At 36.6% G+C, this 19,100-nt stretch overlaps 1 protein-coding gene across 5 annotated transcripts in view; it reads left to right on the plus strand.

Moving 5' to 3' along the window:
- LOC128240342 (microtubule-actin cross-linking factor 1, isoforms 1/2/3/4/5-like) overlaps nt 1-14,426 on the plus strand; it is a 100,675-nt gene extending 86,249 nt beyond the window's left edge. For 3 of the 5 annotated variants that reach the window (XM_052956948.1, XM_052956951.1, XM_052956950.1), the window contains 8 exons: nt 90-271; nt 649-944; nt 4,040-4,152; nt 5,414-5,551; nt 5,989-6,106; nt 7,143-7,304; nt 9,345-9,464; nt 11,065-14,426. In XM_052956948.1, the coding sequence (XP_052812908.1) occupies nt 90-271; nt 649-944; nt 4,040-4,152; nt 5,414-5,551; nt 5,989-6,106; nt 7,143-7,304; nt 9,345-9,464; nt 11,065-11,429 (1,494 nt within the window). In that variant the 3' untranslated portion in view covers nt 11,430-14,426. Of the gene's footprint in view, nt 1-89; nt 272-648; nt 945-4,039; nt 4,153-5,413; nt 5,552-5,988; nt 6,107-6,531; nt 6,607-7,142; nt 7,305-9,344; nt 9,465-11,064 lie in introns of all 5 variants that reach the window. The other 2 variants (XM_052956952.1, XM_052956953.1) reach the window with 2 other exon arrangements.
- The last annotated feature ends 4,674 nt before the right edge of the window (nt 14,427-19,100 follow it).

A 19,100-nucleotide genomic window follows, 5' to 3' on the forward strand; every position in this document is an offset into this window, starting at 1 on the left:
AGTAGTGAATTAGTACCTGGGTACTCGGACGATCAATCGAGTACTCCGGTACTTGTTGCCATCCCTAATTATTACCATATCTCTTGCAGGTGCTACTGGTTACCAAAGAAAAGGACCCTATTCCCGATGACCTGAGTGTGGTGGAGACCCTGTGTAAGGAGCATTCAGAGTTTCACGAGGATATCAATTTGAAGAATGCTGATGTAGAGAGACTCACAAAAATACTACAGCATGAACCCAAGTCCCCCGGAGGGCCACGGGCATTTGGAAGGTGGGTAGGGGGTGTGGTTCGTGCTTTAATAACTTCTTCCAAGATGGGGCTGAGGCTTTTGAGAGGTGGGTAGGAGGGTGTAGTTTGTGCTTTAGTAACTAGTCTTCCCGAAGGGCCAAGGGCATCTTAAAGGTAGGTGGAAGGGGATGTTTAAGCTTTAATAACTGTTAAAGAAAAAAATATTCAGGCCAAAAACACAGGTGAAGAAGGCCTGGAAATTCTCAGATATGTGTATGTGTGTGTATTTATGTAGGATTTATACATATTTTAAGATTAATTGCAATGTACAGTAACTTCAACACCATTCTTAATAAAGATGGATTAGTTTTTAAAGAGAACATATATACATAGTCCTAAGTTATTCCTCTTATTTTCAGTCACTCAAGACTCAATGAAATTGACACACACAACCCGCGCGTAATTGCCTTACAAAACAGATGGCGAATGGTGTGGAGAATGTCCGTCGACAGAAAGAAAAATCTTGACGATGCGTTGGACACGTTAATGGAAATGGAAAGCATTAAAAACTTTGACTTTGAATTGTGGAAGGTTAGATATTTAAAGTGGATACAAGCCAAGAAAATGCGGATTACAGATTTCTTCCGTCGCCAGGATAAGGATGGGGATGGATTCTTGTCACGTGACGAGTTCGTGAATGGAATGTTACAATCAGGTAGGTTGGAAAGGTTTTTTTGTGTCGCCTTCGAGGAATCATGTGACTTCAAAGATTAGAAAATATTTTTTAGCCTGTAAAAGACTATGCTACTTTTTGCTTCGTGTAAAATATTTTAGATTTGCTTGTATTTTAATGATCCAATCCTTGGCCAAAATTTTAGCGTTACATATTGTACAGAATTGTGTCAAGTTGAAAGTTTGGCCAATATCTTGTCTTTTCTGTCAAAAAAATTATTTAGAAATTAATGTCACTTACTTGATTGTTTACATCATCCATGTGAGAACCACTTTGAAGTCATGTGATTCCTCACCCTGTTACACAGGTATAACTTTGTCCGACATTGTTGTCACACTTATGTTTCCGATCAATAAGTTTTAATACGACTTGGTGTAGTCTCATCAGACACACATTCCCAATGGCGGTCTTTACTATATAAATAAAAGGCTGTCCCTATGACCGTCTGTTTCTATTTAATTTAGTTAATATTTGATGTTCTATTGTGTTTGTAGAGTTTAAACTTAAGGTAAAAAATATTGTCAGACATTGATAAAAGTTATATAACAAGATGTAGTATTATTAAAGCATTTGTTCATTCGACCAAAGAAATATAATAATATTACTGCATTATTATAAATATGTTCCTGACCCAATTTTGCATTATTATGCCCCCCTTCGAAGAAGAGGGGTATATTGCTTTGCACAGGCATGTCGGTATGTCGGTCGGTCGGTCGGTCTGTCCGTCGGTAGACCAAAGCTTGTCCGAGTGTTAACTCAACAATTCCTGGACGTATGGTCATCAAACTTCACATGAAGGTTGGGCCTGACCAGTAGATGACCCCTATTGATTTTGGGGGTCATCAGGTCAAAGGTCAAGGTCACAGTGACCTTTAATGTTAAAATAATTTTAAAGCTTGTCCGAGTGATAACTCGACAATGCCTTCACCCATGGCCCTCAAACTTGACATGGAAATTGGGCCTGAGCAGTAGATGACCCCTATTATTTTTGGGGGTCATCAGGCCGAAGGTCAAGGTCACAGTGACCTTGAATGATAAAAGGTTGTCCGAATGATAACGTGACAATGCCTGCACCCATGGCCCTCAAACTTGACTTGGAGGTTGGGCCTGACCAGTAGCTGACCTCTATTGTTTTTGGGGCTCATCGGGTCAAAGGTCAAGTTCACAGTGACCTTGAATGGTAAACGGTTGTCCGAGTGATAACTCAACAATGCCTGCACCCATGGCCCGCATCATTGAATTGAAGGTTGGGCCTGACCAGTAGATGACCCCTATTGTTTTTGGGGTCATCGGGCCAAAGGTCAAGGTCACAGTGACATTGAATGGTAAAAGGTTGTCCGAGTGATAACTCCACAATGCCTGCACCCATGGCCCTCAAACTTGACATGGAGATTGGGCCTGTCCAGTACATGACCCCTATTGTTTTTTGGGGTCATCTGGCCAAAGGTCAAGGTCACAGTCACCTTGAATGGTTAGAGGTTTTCCGTATGATAACTTGACAATGCCTGCACCCATGGCCCTCAAACTTGACTTGGAGATTGGGCCTGACCAGTACATGACCCCTTATGTTTTTTGGGGTCATTGGACCAAAGGCCAAGGTCACATGTACCTTGAATGGTAAAAGGTTGTCCGAGTGATAACTCGACAATGCCTGCACCCATGGGCCTCAAACTTGACTTGGAGAATTGGCCTGACCAGGAGATAACCCCTATGGTTTTTGGGGGTCATTGGACCAAAGGCCAAGGTCACATGTACCTTGAATGGTAAAAGGTTGTCCGCGTGATAACTCGACAATGCCTGCACCCATGGGCCTCAAACTTGACTTGGAGAATTGGCCTGACCAAGAGATAACCCCTATGGTTTTTGGGGGTCATCTGGCCAAAGGTCAAGGCCACAGTGACCTGGAATGGTAAAAGGTTGTCAGAGTGATAACTCGACAATGCCTGCACCCATGTCCCTCAAACTTGACTTGGAGGTTGGGCCTGGCCAGAAGATGGTCCCTATTGATTTTAGGGGTCATCGGGCCAAAGGTCAAGGTCAAGGTGACCTGGAATAGTAAAAGGTTATCCGAGTGATAACTCGACAATGCCTGCACCCATGGCCCTCAAACTTGACTTGGAGGTTGGGCCTGGCCAGAAGATGGTCCCTATTGATTTTACGGTCATTGGGCCAAACGTCAAGGTCACAGTGACCTTGAATGATAAAAGGTTGTCTGAGTGATAACTTGACAATGCCTGCACCCATGGCCCTCAAACTTGGTTTAGGTTTCTGGTGACTAGCTGATGACTCTGGATTTTGAGTTAATATAGTCAAAGGTCATGGTCATAACACACTCTATCCTCACACTTTAATGGTCATAATCTTTAACTGCCTTAACGGCAACAAATCAGCTGTCATTTCGGTCCATGCATATTTCATTCAATTGTCCATATAATCCTGACAACATGGCGCTCAGGGGGGGCATAATATTTGACAAACATCTCTTGTTATATACATATTGACATGCCCCCCCCCCCCCCCCCCCCACTGATACATTTATTCATAGCCAATGGAGAACCTTTCTAGTCACTCATATAATAACCAAGGACCAACATACATGATATTGTGATTGTTAAACAAAGACAATAATTATCTAAAGCGGTCATAATCCAAATATTAGTATCAATTGCTTGGTGAAGTATATTAATGATTTGTTCAAAACAAAAGAAAGATGTTACATAGCACTATAGGGTCCCTTGAGAGTCAAGTAACACTGGTGCAACATCTGTTTAAATATACATGTTCTTGAACAATTACTAATAGGGATAACTCATATCAAGGGAGATAGTTTGTATTCCAATTACAATTCCAGAATAATCTCCCTTACAATAATTGAATCTCTATTATTATTTAAGATTAGCTTTTTTGTTTTGGTTTAAAAAAAAAAATCTCCTTTCAAAGGTTTTGATAATTTTTTTTGGTATATAAAATAAAGTTAAAGAGCGTGTTTGTAAGCAACTTAAACCCATAATTAGGCACCGCTTGGGCTAATTCTAAGCAATGCTTTATGTTAACTTTGTGCTATTTTCTGTTTTCAGGGTTCAAAACCAACAAGACAGAGTTAAACGCAGTGTTCGATATATTTGAACGAGAAAACAGGGACTTTATAGAATACCAGGAGTTTATAGAAGCCATGAAAAAGAAAAGACATGTAAGTGGCAAAATGTTGCAGAATTTTGCATGAATTTTCTTGTATTCCCATTTCCCAAAGTATTCATTTTAGATTCAGCAAGTTGAGGTTTCCAGTGAACAGTTATGTGGAGTTTGGACGCCTGGTGACCCCACATTTTTTAAGGATCATTTATTAGGACTTTTTGGCCATCTTAAATCAACACATGTTTCATACGATCGCTCTTTCTAATTACTGGTAATATACCTACTATCTTTTGTGAAAATAAAAGCTTCATTCCTCAGTTGAGGCAAAGTGTATAATAATGTTTTTACAAGTAAAACTTCCGATTTAACTTTTGTTAAATTCTTGATCTTATCATATTTTCTTTTTCAATCGTTGACACCTGTATGTGTACAAAAAGATTTTTAAAAAAATATATCAATTTTTTTTTGCAAACAAACTTTTCTGCTCTTGAATGATTGCAATATTATAAGCCTTTTCACATCCAATTTCAATTTTAATGTAGAACAACAATATAAACTGTGTTAACTTTATCTATAATGTATTTGCAGTCATAACTTCTACATATGGTAATAGCAATGAACAAGTTATACTCCTTGATACTTGAATTCTCACAGATTGACCGTTATGGCATTTTTTAAATATTTTTTCTTTGTCTTCAAATGAGCCAATATTTGCAAATATGTCTGAATACCAGTGATATAAGACTGCTGACAAAAGAGCAGATCACAGTTTTTCACATTAACGTTGAAAATTGATGATTTATGTTTGAAAGTGTTAATATGGAAACGCTTTAAGAAAAAAGAGTTTTTCAGCAGTTATCCAAACATTTGAGATCTATTCTACTGTGATTTATCTAATATGACACTTAATTGATGGCATAGATGCCAAAATCAAATTATACTGAGACAAAAATTAAAAGTAAAGTCAAATTAATCGGTGAGAAAGCAGCTTTAATTCTTACAGAAATCATATGGGGTCACCATCTAAATTTAAAATTATCGCCAACAACACGATAAATAAACAGCTCAATTGTTGTACAGCGGACATTTATAGTTTTAACTGAAAAAAAGACAGGATTATTGGTCAGTTATAAACACTACTTTTTAAACTGGCCTTTAAGATTCTAATTTTTTGTGCACTACAAAATTATTGTTTGATAACAAAAACAGCCTAAATGTTCAAAAGTTCCATCGCTTAGTTTGAAGCATTTAAAAACTGTGTGCTTTATTTGCATTATAGTTAATGTTATGTAACTATTTTCTTAATCTATTTACAGCAAAAAGAGAGAATTAAGGGCAGTAACAAAATGATGTCAGACACAGAGTTAATACACGATGAAATTGACCGAGAGGTGGCTCTGTGTTCCTGTCGTAGCCCCCTCAGGGTGGAGATGGTGGATGAAGGGAAATATAGGGTATGTTGGGACTTGCTTTATTGTTTAAACATATGTTTATAAACTTAATTGCTCGATTTAACTTTTCTATGACAAGTTTCATAAAATTGTGTATAAAATGGCAAGTTACTTGCTGAATAAAGAATCTTTAAGGAAAATTTATATTGCAAACCTTTTGAAGAGCTTTATAAGTTTTCTGTAATGAGTTTCATAAATCTGTATATTAAATGGCATCAAATGTAAAATAATTTTGATCACATGACACATTTGCTGCCAAAAACGATGAATTTATTTGTCTTTTGGTACAGTTTGACACTAAATTAGAACATGAAGAAGATGGTACCATGTTTATGAACGGTTAGAGATGTTGATATGGTGATATTGAAAGATGATACTGTGGTTATGTAGGCATAGAGATGATAAATAAGAGAAATCAAAATGTATGTTGTGCATTTTAGTTTGGAGAGAAGAGCGCTATACGGCTTGTACGATTCTTAAACTCGACTGTGATGGTGCGAGTGGGTGGGGGTTGGATCACGTTAGAAGAGTTTCTAGAAAATAACGACCCTTGTCGAGGTATGTATGGCTGATTTTAGATTTTGAGTGACTTTCAATTACAATGGCATTTCCTATGAATCCATCTACTTTTTAAAGCAAACATACTTCATGTGGTACTCGCTTCTCACCAAGGCTACCCGGGTTCCATTCCTGACCTGGGCGCATGTGAGTTGGGTTTGTGGTCACCATGCCGGACAAGTACGTTTCCTCCGGGTACTCCGGTTACCCCAAAACACACGACCACAATCTGGCCTAATATCGTGGCAACAAGAGTGATGAATATAATGTTGCAATAACTGCACAATTGTTGTAAAATATACAAGTTTAAACTAAACTTACGTACTGGTACTTAATTTGAAATATTTCCTTGATATAACAACAAATATTATAAATGACATGCAAACAGAAAATTCAGCAACCTCAAGTGAATGAATTTCTTTTAGGGTCCGAAAAACGTGTAAACAATTTGAAGGCATTCAATGATAGTTTCTCAGAGAGCTTTTATAATGGTAGCAATTGTAAGTATGTCAATGAGGAAGAAGAGCATCACTTGTTAGTTTTGGCAAGGGAGCTAACTTACATTGATTTGACCTGCTGCACTAAAATTTAGCACATAACTCCTTACATTATGCACCTAATTGTTGAAGATGTGTTGCATTTTTCGGATATGGGCTGTTTTGTTTTATAATTTTTCATTTGCAACCTTAGTTAGAGAATGATAAATTACAGTATAACTGTTGCTTGATTTTGTTATTTGAGTTTTTTATTAGACTTCTTGAGCTGTAAATAAAGAAATAAGGAAATGGATACCAAAACTAATTAACAGAGTTTAAAATATTCCAAAGATGCAAATATGTTGCCTAGGAAATTCAAGGTTTGACTTAAAGTTCTCATTACTGACAAAAAACCCACTTACAAACATATTTGTAACTTTCAAAGAATTGTTTGCATCTAAAATGAAAGCTGGAAATGATTTGGTGGCAGATTTAAAACAAAGGGAGATTACTAAAATCTGCTAACATAACCTTGGTTGTCTAACTTTTGTTTTATACAGCAAGAGGAAGAACAAATTTTGATCTCAGGAAGACACTTGGCGGGGCGGAAACCCCTACATCCCCTAACGGAAACTCAACTTTCCGGTCACGCTCCGGGAGCGGGACTTATGGGTATAAGTCTCGCCCCAGCGATCATGGTTACGCTTCGTCGGTTTCATCAGGTTTGTGGGAAGCAAGAGAATGTAGTCAGAAGTTATTTTTTATGAGACCTGTGTATAAGAGTTTATTGCAGTGATTTTTCAGATTTATAAGCAGTTTTTAGGAGCATTTCGCCTGTTTGCCTAAGGTTGACTCCGATATGGACATGCACTCAATAGAATTAAACTTAAGTACATTGTTATTTAAAAATATGAATAACAAAAGCCTGCCTCTTGCAAAAGTTACATGTACCTTCAAAGAGGTCTCTGGTTTTATATAAAAACCATGGTTCATTCTTGGAAGAATTGACATTTTCTACATTGGTTTGTCCAATTATATAATGTCCATATCGGATGACAGAGTTTCAACACTTGGACCAAGGAGATAGTTATAAAGCTAGAATTAGCCAGTCTAGTAGACCATGAATAATTGATCTCATTGTTATGACATTGATAATTCTTTGAATGCAGGTCAAAACTTAAGACAATTGAATTGGAATATTCATAATCTTTCGTCCATTGAAAATTACTTAGTACATACACCAATGTCTTTGCAAAAATGATCGCTTGACAGATTCTGATTTTATTATTTCGGAAGCCATTTATAAAGAATACAATATATGCTTCTGTTTAAAATTTGATAACATGGAATTTTTACAACTTTTAGAGTTTTCAGTTCCGACAGAAAAATATCGTTTTAATACTTTCAAAGAATTATTGGTGCGTCATAACAATTATCACATGGTTTCATCTTCACATTGTTGATATATTAATCTCTAACATTTTGGCTGCGGGATATTTTCTCATTTGGTTTTATAACATGTCATTTATAACATTATTAAAAAATAAAATTGATATATTAATAAACTTTGTAGCTTGACAATTTTGCTTATTAACCTGAATAAAAATATATATTGTTGTTCTAACATCAATGGTTCGTGTTAAGGATACATTTCCAGAATCTGCTCCGATATACATTTTGCCTGCCAGGTCTTTCTTAGGCTTAAGTTTTATAACATGTGTTAGCAAATTGCCAAGAAATACACAGCTAATTGTGTCTTTATTTCTACCCAGTCCGCTACCTTTTACAATCTTGGATAAGTAATAACCATCCAAGCCTTGACTATTGGACATTCGGTACATATTCATGTTGTCAATATAGCCATTATATAAATATCGATATAGACCATATCATGTGAACATGTCTATAAACAACATAGTCACCTTCCAATTTTCATCGTTGAAATTGTTGATTTTCTTCGTTTGCTATTATAAAGACAGTTGTTTTTTTGGCATCTTTTGAGATTTTTTATTTTCACTTGGAATGATTAATTTTACATTACAAGGCATGTGTGCTTCATAATTTGATTTAATGATGGATATTTGCATGAAATTATAAAGCATGCAATTGAAATATGTTTTATATTTTATTGTTAAAATGAAAACGATGGAATATTATTATTTCTTGCTTATGGCTTCCTATAACTTTCACAAACTATATCATAATTCAAATCATATCAGTTCGTGTCATTCCTAGACAAACATCTGATGTAGAAAACAATACTGCCTTATCACAAAAATATTATAATATCGATAGTATAAAAAGGCAATTCATCAGTCATTTGTTAAATTTCACTGCTACTAACCATCTTTCTACTCAGAGATATATCGCTAGAGCTCAGTTGCAACATCACATGTTTTATACCGTATAAGTCTTAATAGATGCATCAGGCACCTGTTAATTTAAAAAAAAATGTCAACTACGTATTTGTTCTAATATTGGTGTTGTGTAACCTAAATGTTGTACAACAGGGCAATTGTTTATATTAATGATGTCAGCAGGTTTGTTTAAACAAATGGAAGTTGATACAATGTTCTAATAAGACCACTGTGAATTAGAGGGCTGCTGAATGGCGAAAAGTCGAATGTTGCATTTATTCTTTGATATCCTCGTTGAGTGTCCATAAGGGTTATTCGGACTCATCAGTTAGGACATATACGGTATCATATGCAGTTCACCATATTTACGAGTTACCATTGCACAATCACCGTGTTTCATTGTAGCGGGAAGTTCCGGAGATTCTTCACTGCGGAGGAGTAAACAGATGACCTCGTCCATGGTTAACCTCTCTGGCAACTCTAAATCTAACTTTGTGAACTCGTTGAGAAAACACCCTGACTTTGGTAGGTCAAATGTTTGAGAGGAATCGTTGACGGGGGAAAAGTTTTAGATGGTTTGAAAAAAAGTTGAATTCATTGTCCAAAATGGTCCAAACTGGCTAATTGTTGATTTTCTTTTAAGCCCTGGTGGTAACTCTTCCTGAAAACACACTGACTTTGGTAGATGAAGTGGCTGGAGATAAATATTTGACAGATTTTTAAAAAAAAAGTAGCACAGGAATGTTTATAGATACCATCTTGGCGAAGTATTCCCTGACTTGGTGACAATATTTAAGGATAATAAAACGTCCATTCAATGTTTGTCCATAATATATTGAAGGTATTTGATTTATAAAAATGTAAATATTAAGTTTCATATGTAAAGAAAAAGTGTGTGTTTTCCAAAAAATTATATTAATGCTCTCGTTTTTTCCCTATTTCAAAAACTCACTTTCTTTTTAATAAAAACTCGTTTTTTTTCTACCCCGACAATTCTGAGATCAAAATTTATCAACTCCGTTTCTTTAAAATAAATAAGAACTCTACAGTTCACTACCTGACTATCTGAATGGACAACAACTCCATATTCAACAACTCCATAATCAACAACTCCATATTCAACAACTCCATAATCAACAACTCCATATTCAACAACTCCATAATAAACAACTCCATATTCAACAACTCCATAATCAACAACTCCATAATCAACAACTCCATAAACAACAACTCCATATTCAACAACTCCATATTCAACAACTCCATATTCAACAACTCCATAATCAACAACTCAACAACTCCATATTCAACAACTCCATATTCAACAACTCCATATTCAACAACTCCATATTCAACTCACAATAACTCCATAACCAACAACTCCATATTCATCAACTCCATAATCAACAACTCCATTTCTTTTGAATAAATATAAACACCATCCTACTTGACCATAAGGAAATCTGCATTACACTATTTTTACTCTCTAAGTTTGTCCAATTGTGTTGTGTGTTGTGTCTAACATATTTAACAACTGAGTGTGGTTGAATTATATGATTTTGTTTTATCAAATTTAAATCCTCTGAATACAAACTCATATTGTTATCACTCATCAAGTTAGTAGCTAGTTTTCATGATCAAATTTTATTTTACTTATAGATAGAAGAATATAGCTTGATAATATACAGAATGTTCTTGTATTAGACTAAAAAGTTTATTATTATTTTATAGAAATGTAATTAATATTTTGTAATGCGTACATATTCCTTCCCTGGAGGTCCTGAAGCATGGATGTAACTAATTTCCTTTAAAAAAAAAAAAAAGTCTATATTTCACTGCCATTGAAAATGTTTCTTAGTTCCAGATAGAATGTAATTGCATTCAGAAATGCTGTCTTTATTTGAAAATTTTTTTATTTGATGCAATAATTTATTTTTTATTTTTCTGATCCATTAACTTGTGCTCTTTCTCTGAACAAAATTCGCAAAATCTATTGGCAAAAAATGTTTGATATTGATATTAGATATATATTTATACTCCTACAAAAACGTTCGACTTTATCTTATTTTTTTTTTGTTTTGATTGTATAATCTCTGATTTTACCTCAATTTTAATTTCTCTCCAGGTTCCTCTGGTAGTCTTACGCGGTCAAAGCGTCTTAGTAGTTCATCTTCAAACATCACGACACCGACGAAACCACGCACCCCGTCTAATTCGGGAACCCCCACACCCCGATATATGTCTCCACGGCAACCCTTCGGTCGTTCAACCACGCCAACCCCGACTACAGCATTTGGTCGATCAACGACCCCAACACCTCCAAGGTCATCCGGGACACCTCGGGCATCATCTACGCCCAAAGCTCCTCGGTCTGGTAGACAGACACCCACTGCCGGGGGTAGAGCTACCCCTACAGCAAGTGGACGAACAACGCCCACAATGTCAAATGGACCTAGGAGATTACCAACAACTCCAAAACCTAAAGTATAGTGATAATAATAAGCTTGCAAAGTGCATGGTTTTATCTACAGTGATACGACAGTGTCTTAATTGGAGGTTGAAGTGGTGGTTCAAGAATGTGGCAGCCAAACAGCGATATTGTATAACAGCAAGTACAGCTGATTCTTATTGGCTGAAACTGTCATGTATTGGTCCAATCAGAAACAAGATGGGAATTCAAAAAGTGGCAAAGTTCAAGCCATCATACAAGACAAGCTTTAAAGTTAACCATGGTGCTTGCTTAGTGAATTTCACAAACTGGAATGGTAATGGATACCGTAAAACTGGTATTACATCATTAAGTGTTCAGTGTTTTCCTGAATATATTTTTAAAATAATATGTTCAGGAATGTTTTCCTAAACATTGATTCAGTTAAGGAATTTGTATTCTTTAATGTTTTTCTAGAACAGGAATATTTTCCTGAACATATTTAAGTTCAGGAATGTTTTTTGCTTAAACTAAGTTTTGTTCAGAATGTTTTTCCTAAACTAAGTTTTTGTCAGAAATTCTTATTTTTGATTATTTACTTTATCAAAGAGTATAAAACTAGAAATATTTGTATAATGAATTACTCTAATGGTCTGGGGCTGTATTCAATATAAATCTTATCCTTATCCTTAGACATGCCTCAGTGATTCAATTCAGCCTTTTGGTCAGCTATATATACAGGCCAGTCAAATGACTTAGATTCTAATCTTAAACTTAAGTTCAATCTAAGGTGTGTATCAATATTGATCTTAATTGGATCTAAGAACGATGTAGCTAATCGGATTACTTGTTATTAAAACTGACCACTAGTGTGAATGACGTCTATGATGTATGACTGTAAGATTTACTTAAGTAGTATATTGTATACCGCTCCAGGTGTCTGACCACAATAAAATTTAATATTTCATTGACACAATTGTGTTATGGAAGATAATTGTATTGTATTCATAGAAACTATGGCCAGTGTATCTAGAATCTTATGTATGCAGAAGATCCTTCATTAGATGCTTTTCATTTTTATTGTGTGTGTTTTCTAAAACATACGTCAAGTACTTTGGTAAAACATGTTTACGCCACATGCAGGATATTGTTCATATTATCATGCAATACTCTGAAAGTGTTGAAGCAATGCAAGAAAATGAACAAAAATTAACTCACTGTTGAACCTTGTTGGCTTGAACTCCCAGGGACTGGCCAGGGACACCCAGAGCCTCGGAAAATTCAAGCCAAGTGGGAATGTTTACTTTCAGTACAAAGAAATCTGTCATACAGTTCGAGCCAACGGGAATTTCAAGCCATTGGCAAGTTCCAGCCAATGGGGTTTGACTGTATTAATTTATGGAAGAAGATTTTTACTTGTTGTCATTGTCCAATAACGTTCACTTTGACCATAACTCAAAAAGCGTTCAAGATATTGAAATACAAACTTGGTACATATGTTTCAAGAGTCAATAAGCTTATGATTATCATTAGAAAGGCCCATAAAATGTATATATAAGCATTAATAACGGTTAATCAATTCAGCTCTGTTTAACTGAAGAAAAGGTTTTCATTCGCTTTGTTGCTTGTTTTTGTCTGATAACCTTGATGTTATGATTCAAAATTATAGATTTTTTCTGACTTAAACATTCCATTGCATTTTGTCTTTCATGAAGATTTCAACATGAACGAAAACTGCCATAGATTAGACTCGACATTCCATCATTGTTTCAACAGGCTCATAATGTCTCTACTGGTTGTGTTAAGCTTTATTTATTTACAGATCTTAATTATACTGTTGTCCCTTCAGTTTTGTAGCGAGTTTTTGGACTTAGAAATGTCTCATGGTTGTGTTTCTTAAGTTTGTGTCTCATTATGGGATTCTGAGATGGAAGTTAGAAAACATTGATTTGGAGTAAAGTTCACTATAATTGTACCCAGAATTAATCAAACTATAAAATAAGATGTAATAATAGTCATTTTTTCAAAAAAAATATGACTTCGGTTAAAACACTGATTTGACACTTATTTGATCTCTTGGTGTCATTAAAGCTGCATTCTCACAGATGGACCATTTCGATAACTTTTTAATATTTTGTCTTAGAATGAGACCATTTTTGCATAAATGTCTGAGGACCAGTGATATAATACTGCTGACAAAGGATCAGATGGCAGTTCTCATATTAAAGTTCGAAAAATTGATGTTTTATGCCGAAAAAAAAAACACATTTACATAAGGTTTGGCTAAAAATTTTAGCCACAAAACTTATTTTCGAACATAAATATTAAAAACTGAGATCTGATGTTTTGTCACCATATTGTTATTGATAATTTTGACAAACAGATTGGAAATTGAAATTACTTGGTCAATTTTTGCATGTTTCAACTCCACCATTTTCAGATTGACCCAGTGATCACTATCTAAACCATTTGTGTACAAATTGGATGTTATGAATGTTAAACCTAAGGAATGGATAATCAAATTAATTCATTTTGTTAACATATTTTTTTCTGCAGTTTACATTAATATGCCTTAAAAGTGATATTATGCATTTTTGTATATCTTGGCTTTTTCACCTTTTAAAATCATTTTATGCAAACATATCATATTTTATTATAGATTTCTGCTATACATATTCATGTTTTGTATATATTTATTTGTTTTATGCCATATAAACATATCACTGAGTTAATTCCCTTTAATGGTAATTAATTTCATAGTTTATTTAAAAAAATGATGTAATAATACAACTAATTTTTTTTTCGATGAGTTTTCATAAACCAAGAGTTTCTATTTAAAAACACAGGAATTAAGTCTATGAATATTTATAAATATTTGTTCATAATGTCAACCATTTGAATCCATGTACGCTGGTATGTTTTTGTATATTTCTTGTTCAACCATGTTCATGTATATTTATATACCGAAATACACTAGGCTATAGGGACTTGGAACATTAAGATATGGCCGTTTTGTATATCGAAATGTTAACAATAAAATAAAATGTACATTATGCAAACTGTGTTTTGTTATACCCCCACAAACGAAGTTTGAGGGGGTATATAGGAGTGAGCTTGTCGGTCTGTCGGTCGGTCGGTCTGTCGGTTTTCATGGTTAACTCATGAAAGGCTAGACAGATTTGAAAATTTTTTGGTACACAGGTGTAACATCAGAAGATACAGGTCAAGTTCGATATTGGGGCTGGTGGGGCCAAGGTCAAGGTCACTGTTACTAAAAATAGAAAAACGGTTTCCGGACGATAACTCATGAAAGGCTTGACAGATTTGAAAAAAATTTGGTACACAGGTGTAACATCAGAAGATACAGGTCAAGTTCGATATTGGGGCTGATGGGGCCAAGGTCAAGGTCACTGTTACTAAAAATAGAAAAATGGTTTCCGGACAATAACTCATGAAAGGCTTGACAGATTTGAACATTTTTTGGTACACAGGTGTACATTTCAGAAGATACAGGTCAAGTTCGATATTGGGGCTGGTGGGGCCAAGGTCAAGGTCACTGTTACTAAAAATAGAAAAATGGTTTCTGCTTCATAACTTTAATTGGGCATGAGCTATTGTGATGAAACTTGCTGTATAGGCAGCCTCTGTAAAGACAATGCTTGTGATTGAAAATGGGGCCAGTGGAGTAAAGGTTTTTGTGCACTGTTACGAAAATAGAAAAACGGTTTCCGGACAAACAATACATGCATGATAAAAGAAGATGCAGTGTGCAGTAACCTTGGAGTTATGGCCTCTATTCAAAGGAATGGTTTGCCATTCCTGTGTCCAGGCGGCATTTGGGGGTATTCGTCACTCCTGTGACAGCCCTAGTTTCTTTTATTTCATAAAGTACAGTGGCTTATAATATATTTAGGTTTTCATTCTTTCTTACTATTTTCATGTCTCCCCCTTCTGAGTAGACATTTTTTTGTGCCTGTGCCTCCGTATGTTGCACTTCGTTTCCGGTCAATAACTGGAGAACGCTAAGATTCAGGAACTTCAAACTTGGTATGCCAGTTGGTCATGACTAGAAGATGACCCCTACTTGAGAACAGGAGGTCAAATGTCAAGGTCATCGTGATCATGAGATGAAAAAACGGTTTCCGTTTAACAACTTGGTATGCAGGTCGGTCATGACCAGTAGATGACCCCTATATTGTTCGTCTCCAGTCCAACAGTACAAATTTCATGTCTATCATTGATTATTTTTCACCTACGACCCCACAATGGGGGGAACGAGCGCTTTAAAAAAAAAAAGCATTTTCTAGTTAAAATTTATACCTCGTCTTTTTTTTATTTTTCACATACAAGACAAAAGTACATGACCTGTGGTACAGTAGGTATCATGGTGTTATTAGCGTCAGTATAGTCGAGCAAAACAAACTTAACCTTAGCCCCATTTAAAAAAAAGAGCCAAATTTCCACATAGAACTTGGTACATACATTGGAAAAGACCGTACGCACATGCGTAACAATAACCATTACTCTAGCTGTAATTATTGCTGAGTTTCGCCCTCTTCCACTGAAAAACACAGACGAGCGTCGGTTTATAACAGACAAAATGGCCTTGGTTTTAATGGACTTTTACTGCCATTGAAATGGATAAAGTGTGGCAGAATGTGTGACCCTATTTAATAAAACTAGGTATATTTATGTTGCATGTAACAGAATGAATTATACCTCAAAATGCACCTTTGGAGAATAATGTAATAACAAAAAAGTCTAATACAATTGAGGGGACACCCAGCTCGACATCCCTTCACATGTATTTTACGATGTATTTATAAAAAAAAAACAGCAATGCATCTCCGAAATTATGTTTACAGATGGCAATAGGATCATGTCAATTTGGTTGAGTAATACTTTGATCGTGTAAAGAGGTACAGCGTTCAGTGCCTATTCAACAAATCACTCAAGGAGAGACTCAGCGGTCAGCGACTGTGTTACCGTCTTGGAAGGGTCAGCGACTGTGTTACCGTCTTGGAAGGGTCAGCGACTGTGTTGCCGTCTTGGAAGGGTCAGCGACTGTGTTACCGTCTTGGAAGGGTCAGCGACTGTGTTACCGTCTTGGAAGGGTCAGCGACTGTGTTGCCGTCTTGGAACGGTCAGCGACTGTGTTATCGTCTTGGAAGGGTCAGCGACTGTGTTGCCGTCTTGGAACGGTCTGTGACTGTGTTACCGTCTTGTAACGATCAGCGACTGTGTTGCCGTCTTGGAACGGTCTGTGACTGTGTTACCGTCTTGGAAAAGTCTGTGACTGTGTTGCCGTCTTGGAACGGTCACCGACTGTGTTGCCGTCTTGGAACGCCAGTGACTGTGTTACCGTCTAGAAACGGTCAGCCACTGTGTTGCCGTCTTGGAACGGTCTGTGTCCGTGATACCGTCTAGAAACGGTCAGCCACTGTGTTGCCGTCTTGGAACGGTCAGCGACTGTGTTGCCGTCTTGGAACGGTCTGTGACTGTGTTGCCGTCTTGGAACGGTCTGTGACTGTGTTACCGTCTTGGAACGGTCTGTGACTGTGTTGCCGTCATGGAACGGTCAGCGACTGTGTTGCCGTCTTGGAACGGTCAGCGACTGTGTTGCCGTCTTGGAACGGTCAGCGACTGTGTTGCCGTCCTGGAACGGTCTGTGACTGTGTTGCCGTCATGGAACGGTCAGCGACTGTGTTGCCGTCTTGGAACGGTCAGCGACTGTGTTGCCGTCTTGGAACGGTCAGCGACTGTGTTGCCGTCCTGGAACGGTCTGTGACTGTGTTGCCGTCTTTGAACGGTCAGCGACTGTGTTACCATCTTGGAACGGCCAGTGACTGTGTTACCGTCTTGGAACGGTCAGTGACTATGTTGCCGTAACGGTTAGTGACTGTGTTACCGTCTTGGAACGGTCAGCGACTGTGTTACCATCTTGGAACGGTCAGTGAAATATATCGTAGGGGGCCCGAAAAGTTCATAGGTTAAACGTGAAAAGTTGTCTCTCTTGTCAAAGCTAATGTACTTTTATATACGATGAGATTACGAAGGCTCATGACAAATGATTGTCCGAATAGCTTTAATATCAGGCAAAGTTCATGAAATTTGGTACAAACAATCGACATTCATTCAGTCAGCCAGCCAGCCAGCCAGCCAGCCAGCAATCCATCCATCCATCCATCCATCCACATCCATCCATCCATCCATCCATCCATCCATCCATCCATCCATCCATCCATCCATCCATTCATTCATTCATTCATTCATTCATTCATTCATTCATTCATTCATTCAGATAATAATGCCCTTATTAATATTATTTTCGGGAATGGATATTTTCACTGGCTCTTTGCACTTTGGGAAAATTGTTATTGATCTTACCAATGCCACATGCAATTGATTTTCTAAATGTACAATGACCATTGTCAAGCCACGTCAACATTCAAGATTCAATGCCGTTTGTCGAGCTAGCTCAATATTCAAAGGTGATTGTCGTTTGTCCAGCCAGCTCAACATTCTATGTCGAATGTTGTTTGTCAAGCCAGCACAACAAATGTATTATGTTTGTCAAATGTCTATCAACAAGCTTCACATTCTTTTTTGGAATGTCGTTTGTGGAGCTAGCTCAACATTAAATATGGAATGTTGATTGTCGATCCTGCTCAACATTCAGTATCGAATGTTGTTTAACGATCAAGCTCAACGTTCAGTATCGTATGTTGTTTGTCGATCCAGCTCAACATTCAGTATCGAATGCCGTTTGTCGGTCCAGCTCAACATTCAGTATCGAATGCCGTTTGTCGGTCCAGCTCAACATTCAGTATCGAATGCCGTTTGTCGGTCCAGCTCAACATTCAGTATCGAATGCCGTTTGTCGATCCAGCTCAACATTCAGTATCGAATGCCGTTTGTCGATCCAGCTCAACATTCAGTATCGAATGTTGTTTGTCGATCCAGCTCAACATTCAGTTTCGAATTTTGTTTGTCGAGCCAGCTCTACATTTATATACTGAATGTGGTTTGCTGTTTTTGCGCTCAGCACCACCTCATCATTCAATATTAACTGTTGTTGAATGATCCAGCTTGGCGTTCATTTTCTGAATATCGAATTGTGCTTGTCAAGCCAGATGAACATTCAAAATTAGTCAGATGCCTTACATGACAATAATTAATATCTTTTGTAAAAATGCAACACTTCACTTTTGAAATTAATTAATATATTGTGACATTCCTCAAGACGAGGACGTACTTAAAAGCTGCACTCTCACAGATTGAACGTTTTGACAACTTTATATATATTTTTTTGACTTGGAACGAGCCAATTTGTGCGAAAATGCATGGAAACCAGTGATATAAGACTGCTGGCAAAGAAATTAGATCGCAGATTTTTATATTAAAGTTGAAAATTTTATGTTTTATGCATTTTTCTTAAAACCGTTAGTAACGTTTTAAGCCATAACACATTATTTTTCTAACGGAAATGTGAAAGTCTTTTACCAGAGTTTGATTGCGAGTTTAGTGTCTTAAAACACGTTGAAAAACCTTTTCCCAGTACGGCCGTTGTGACGGAGCACTGTCAAAACATTAGTTTGGAAACAGGTTTGTCGAAAGTGTTTGATGAAACTAATGACTTTATCAAATTTCGGTAATAAAACAAATGCGGGGCTCTTTAAGCGGCATAGACTGCCCTTTGTTTTATTTAAAATGGTGTTGAAAAAGAAAAGTTA

This window comes from Mya arenaria, chromosome 7, assembly GCF_026914265.1.
Source record: "Mya arenaria isolate MELC-2E11 chromosome 7, ASM2691426v1".
Classification (NCBI taxonomy): Eukaryota; Metazoa; Mollusca; class Bivalvia; order Myida; family Myidae; genus Mya; species Mya arenaria.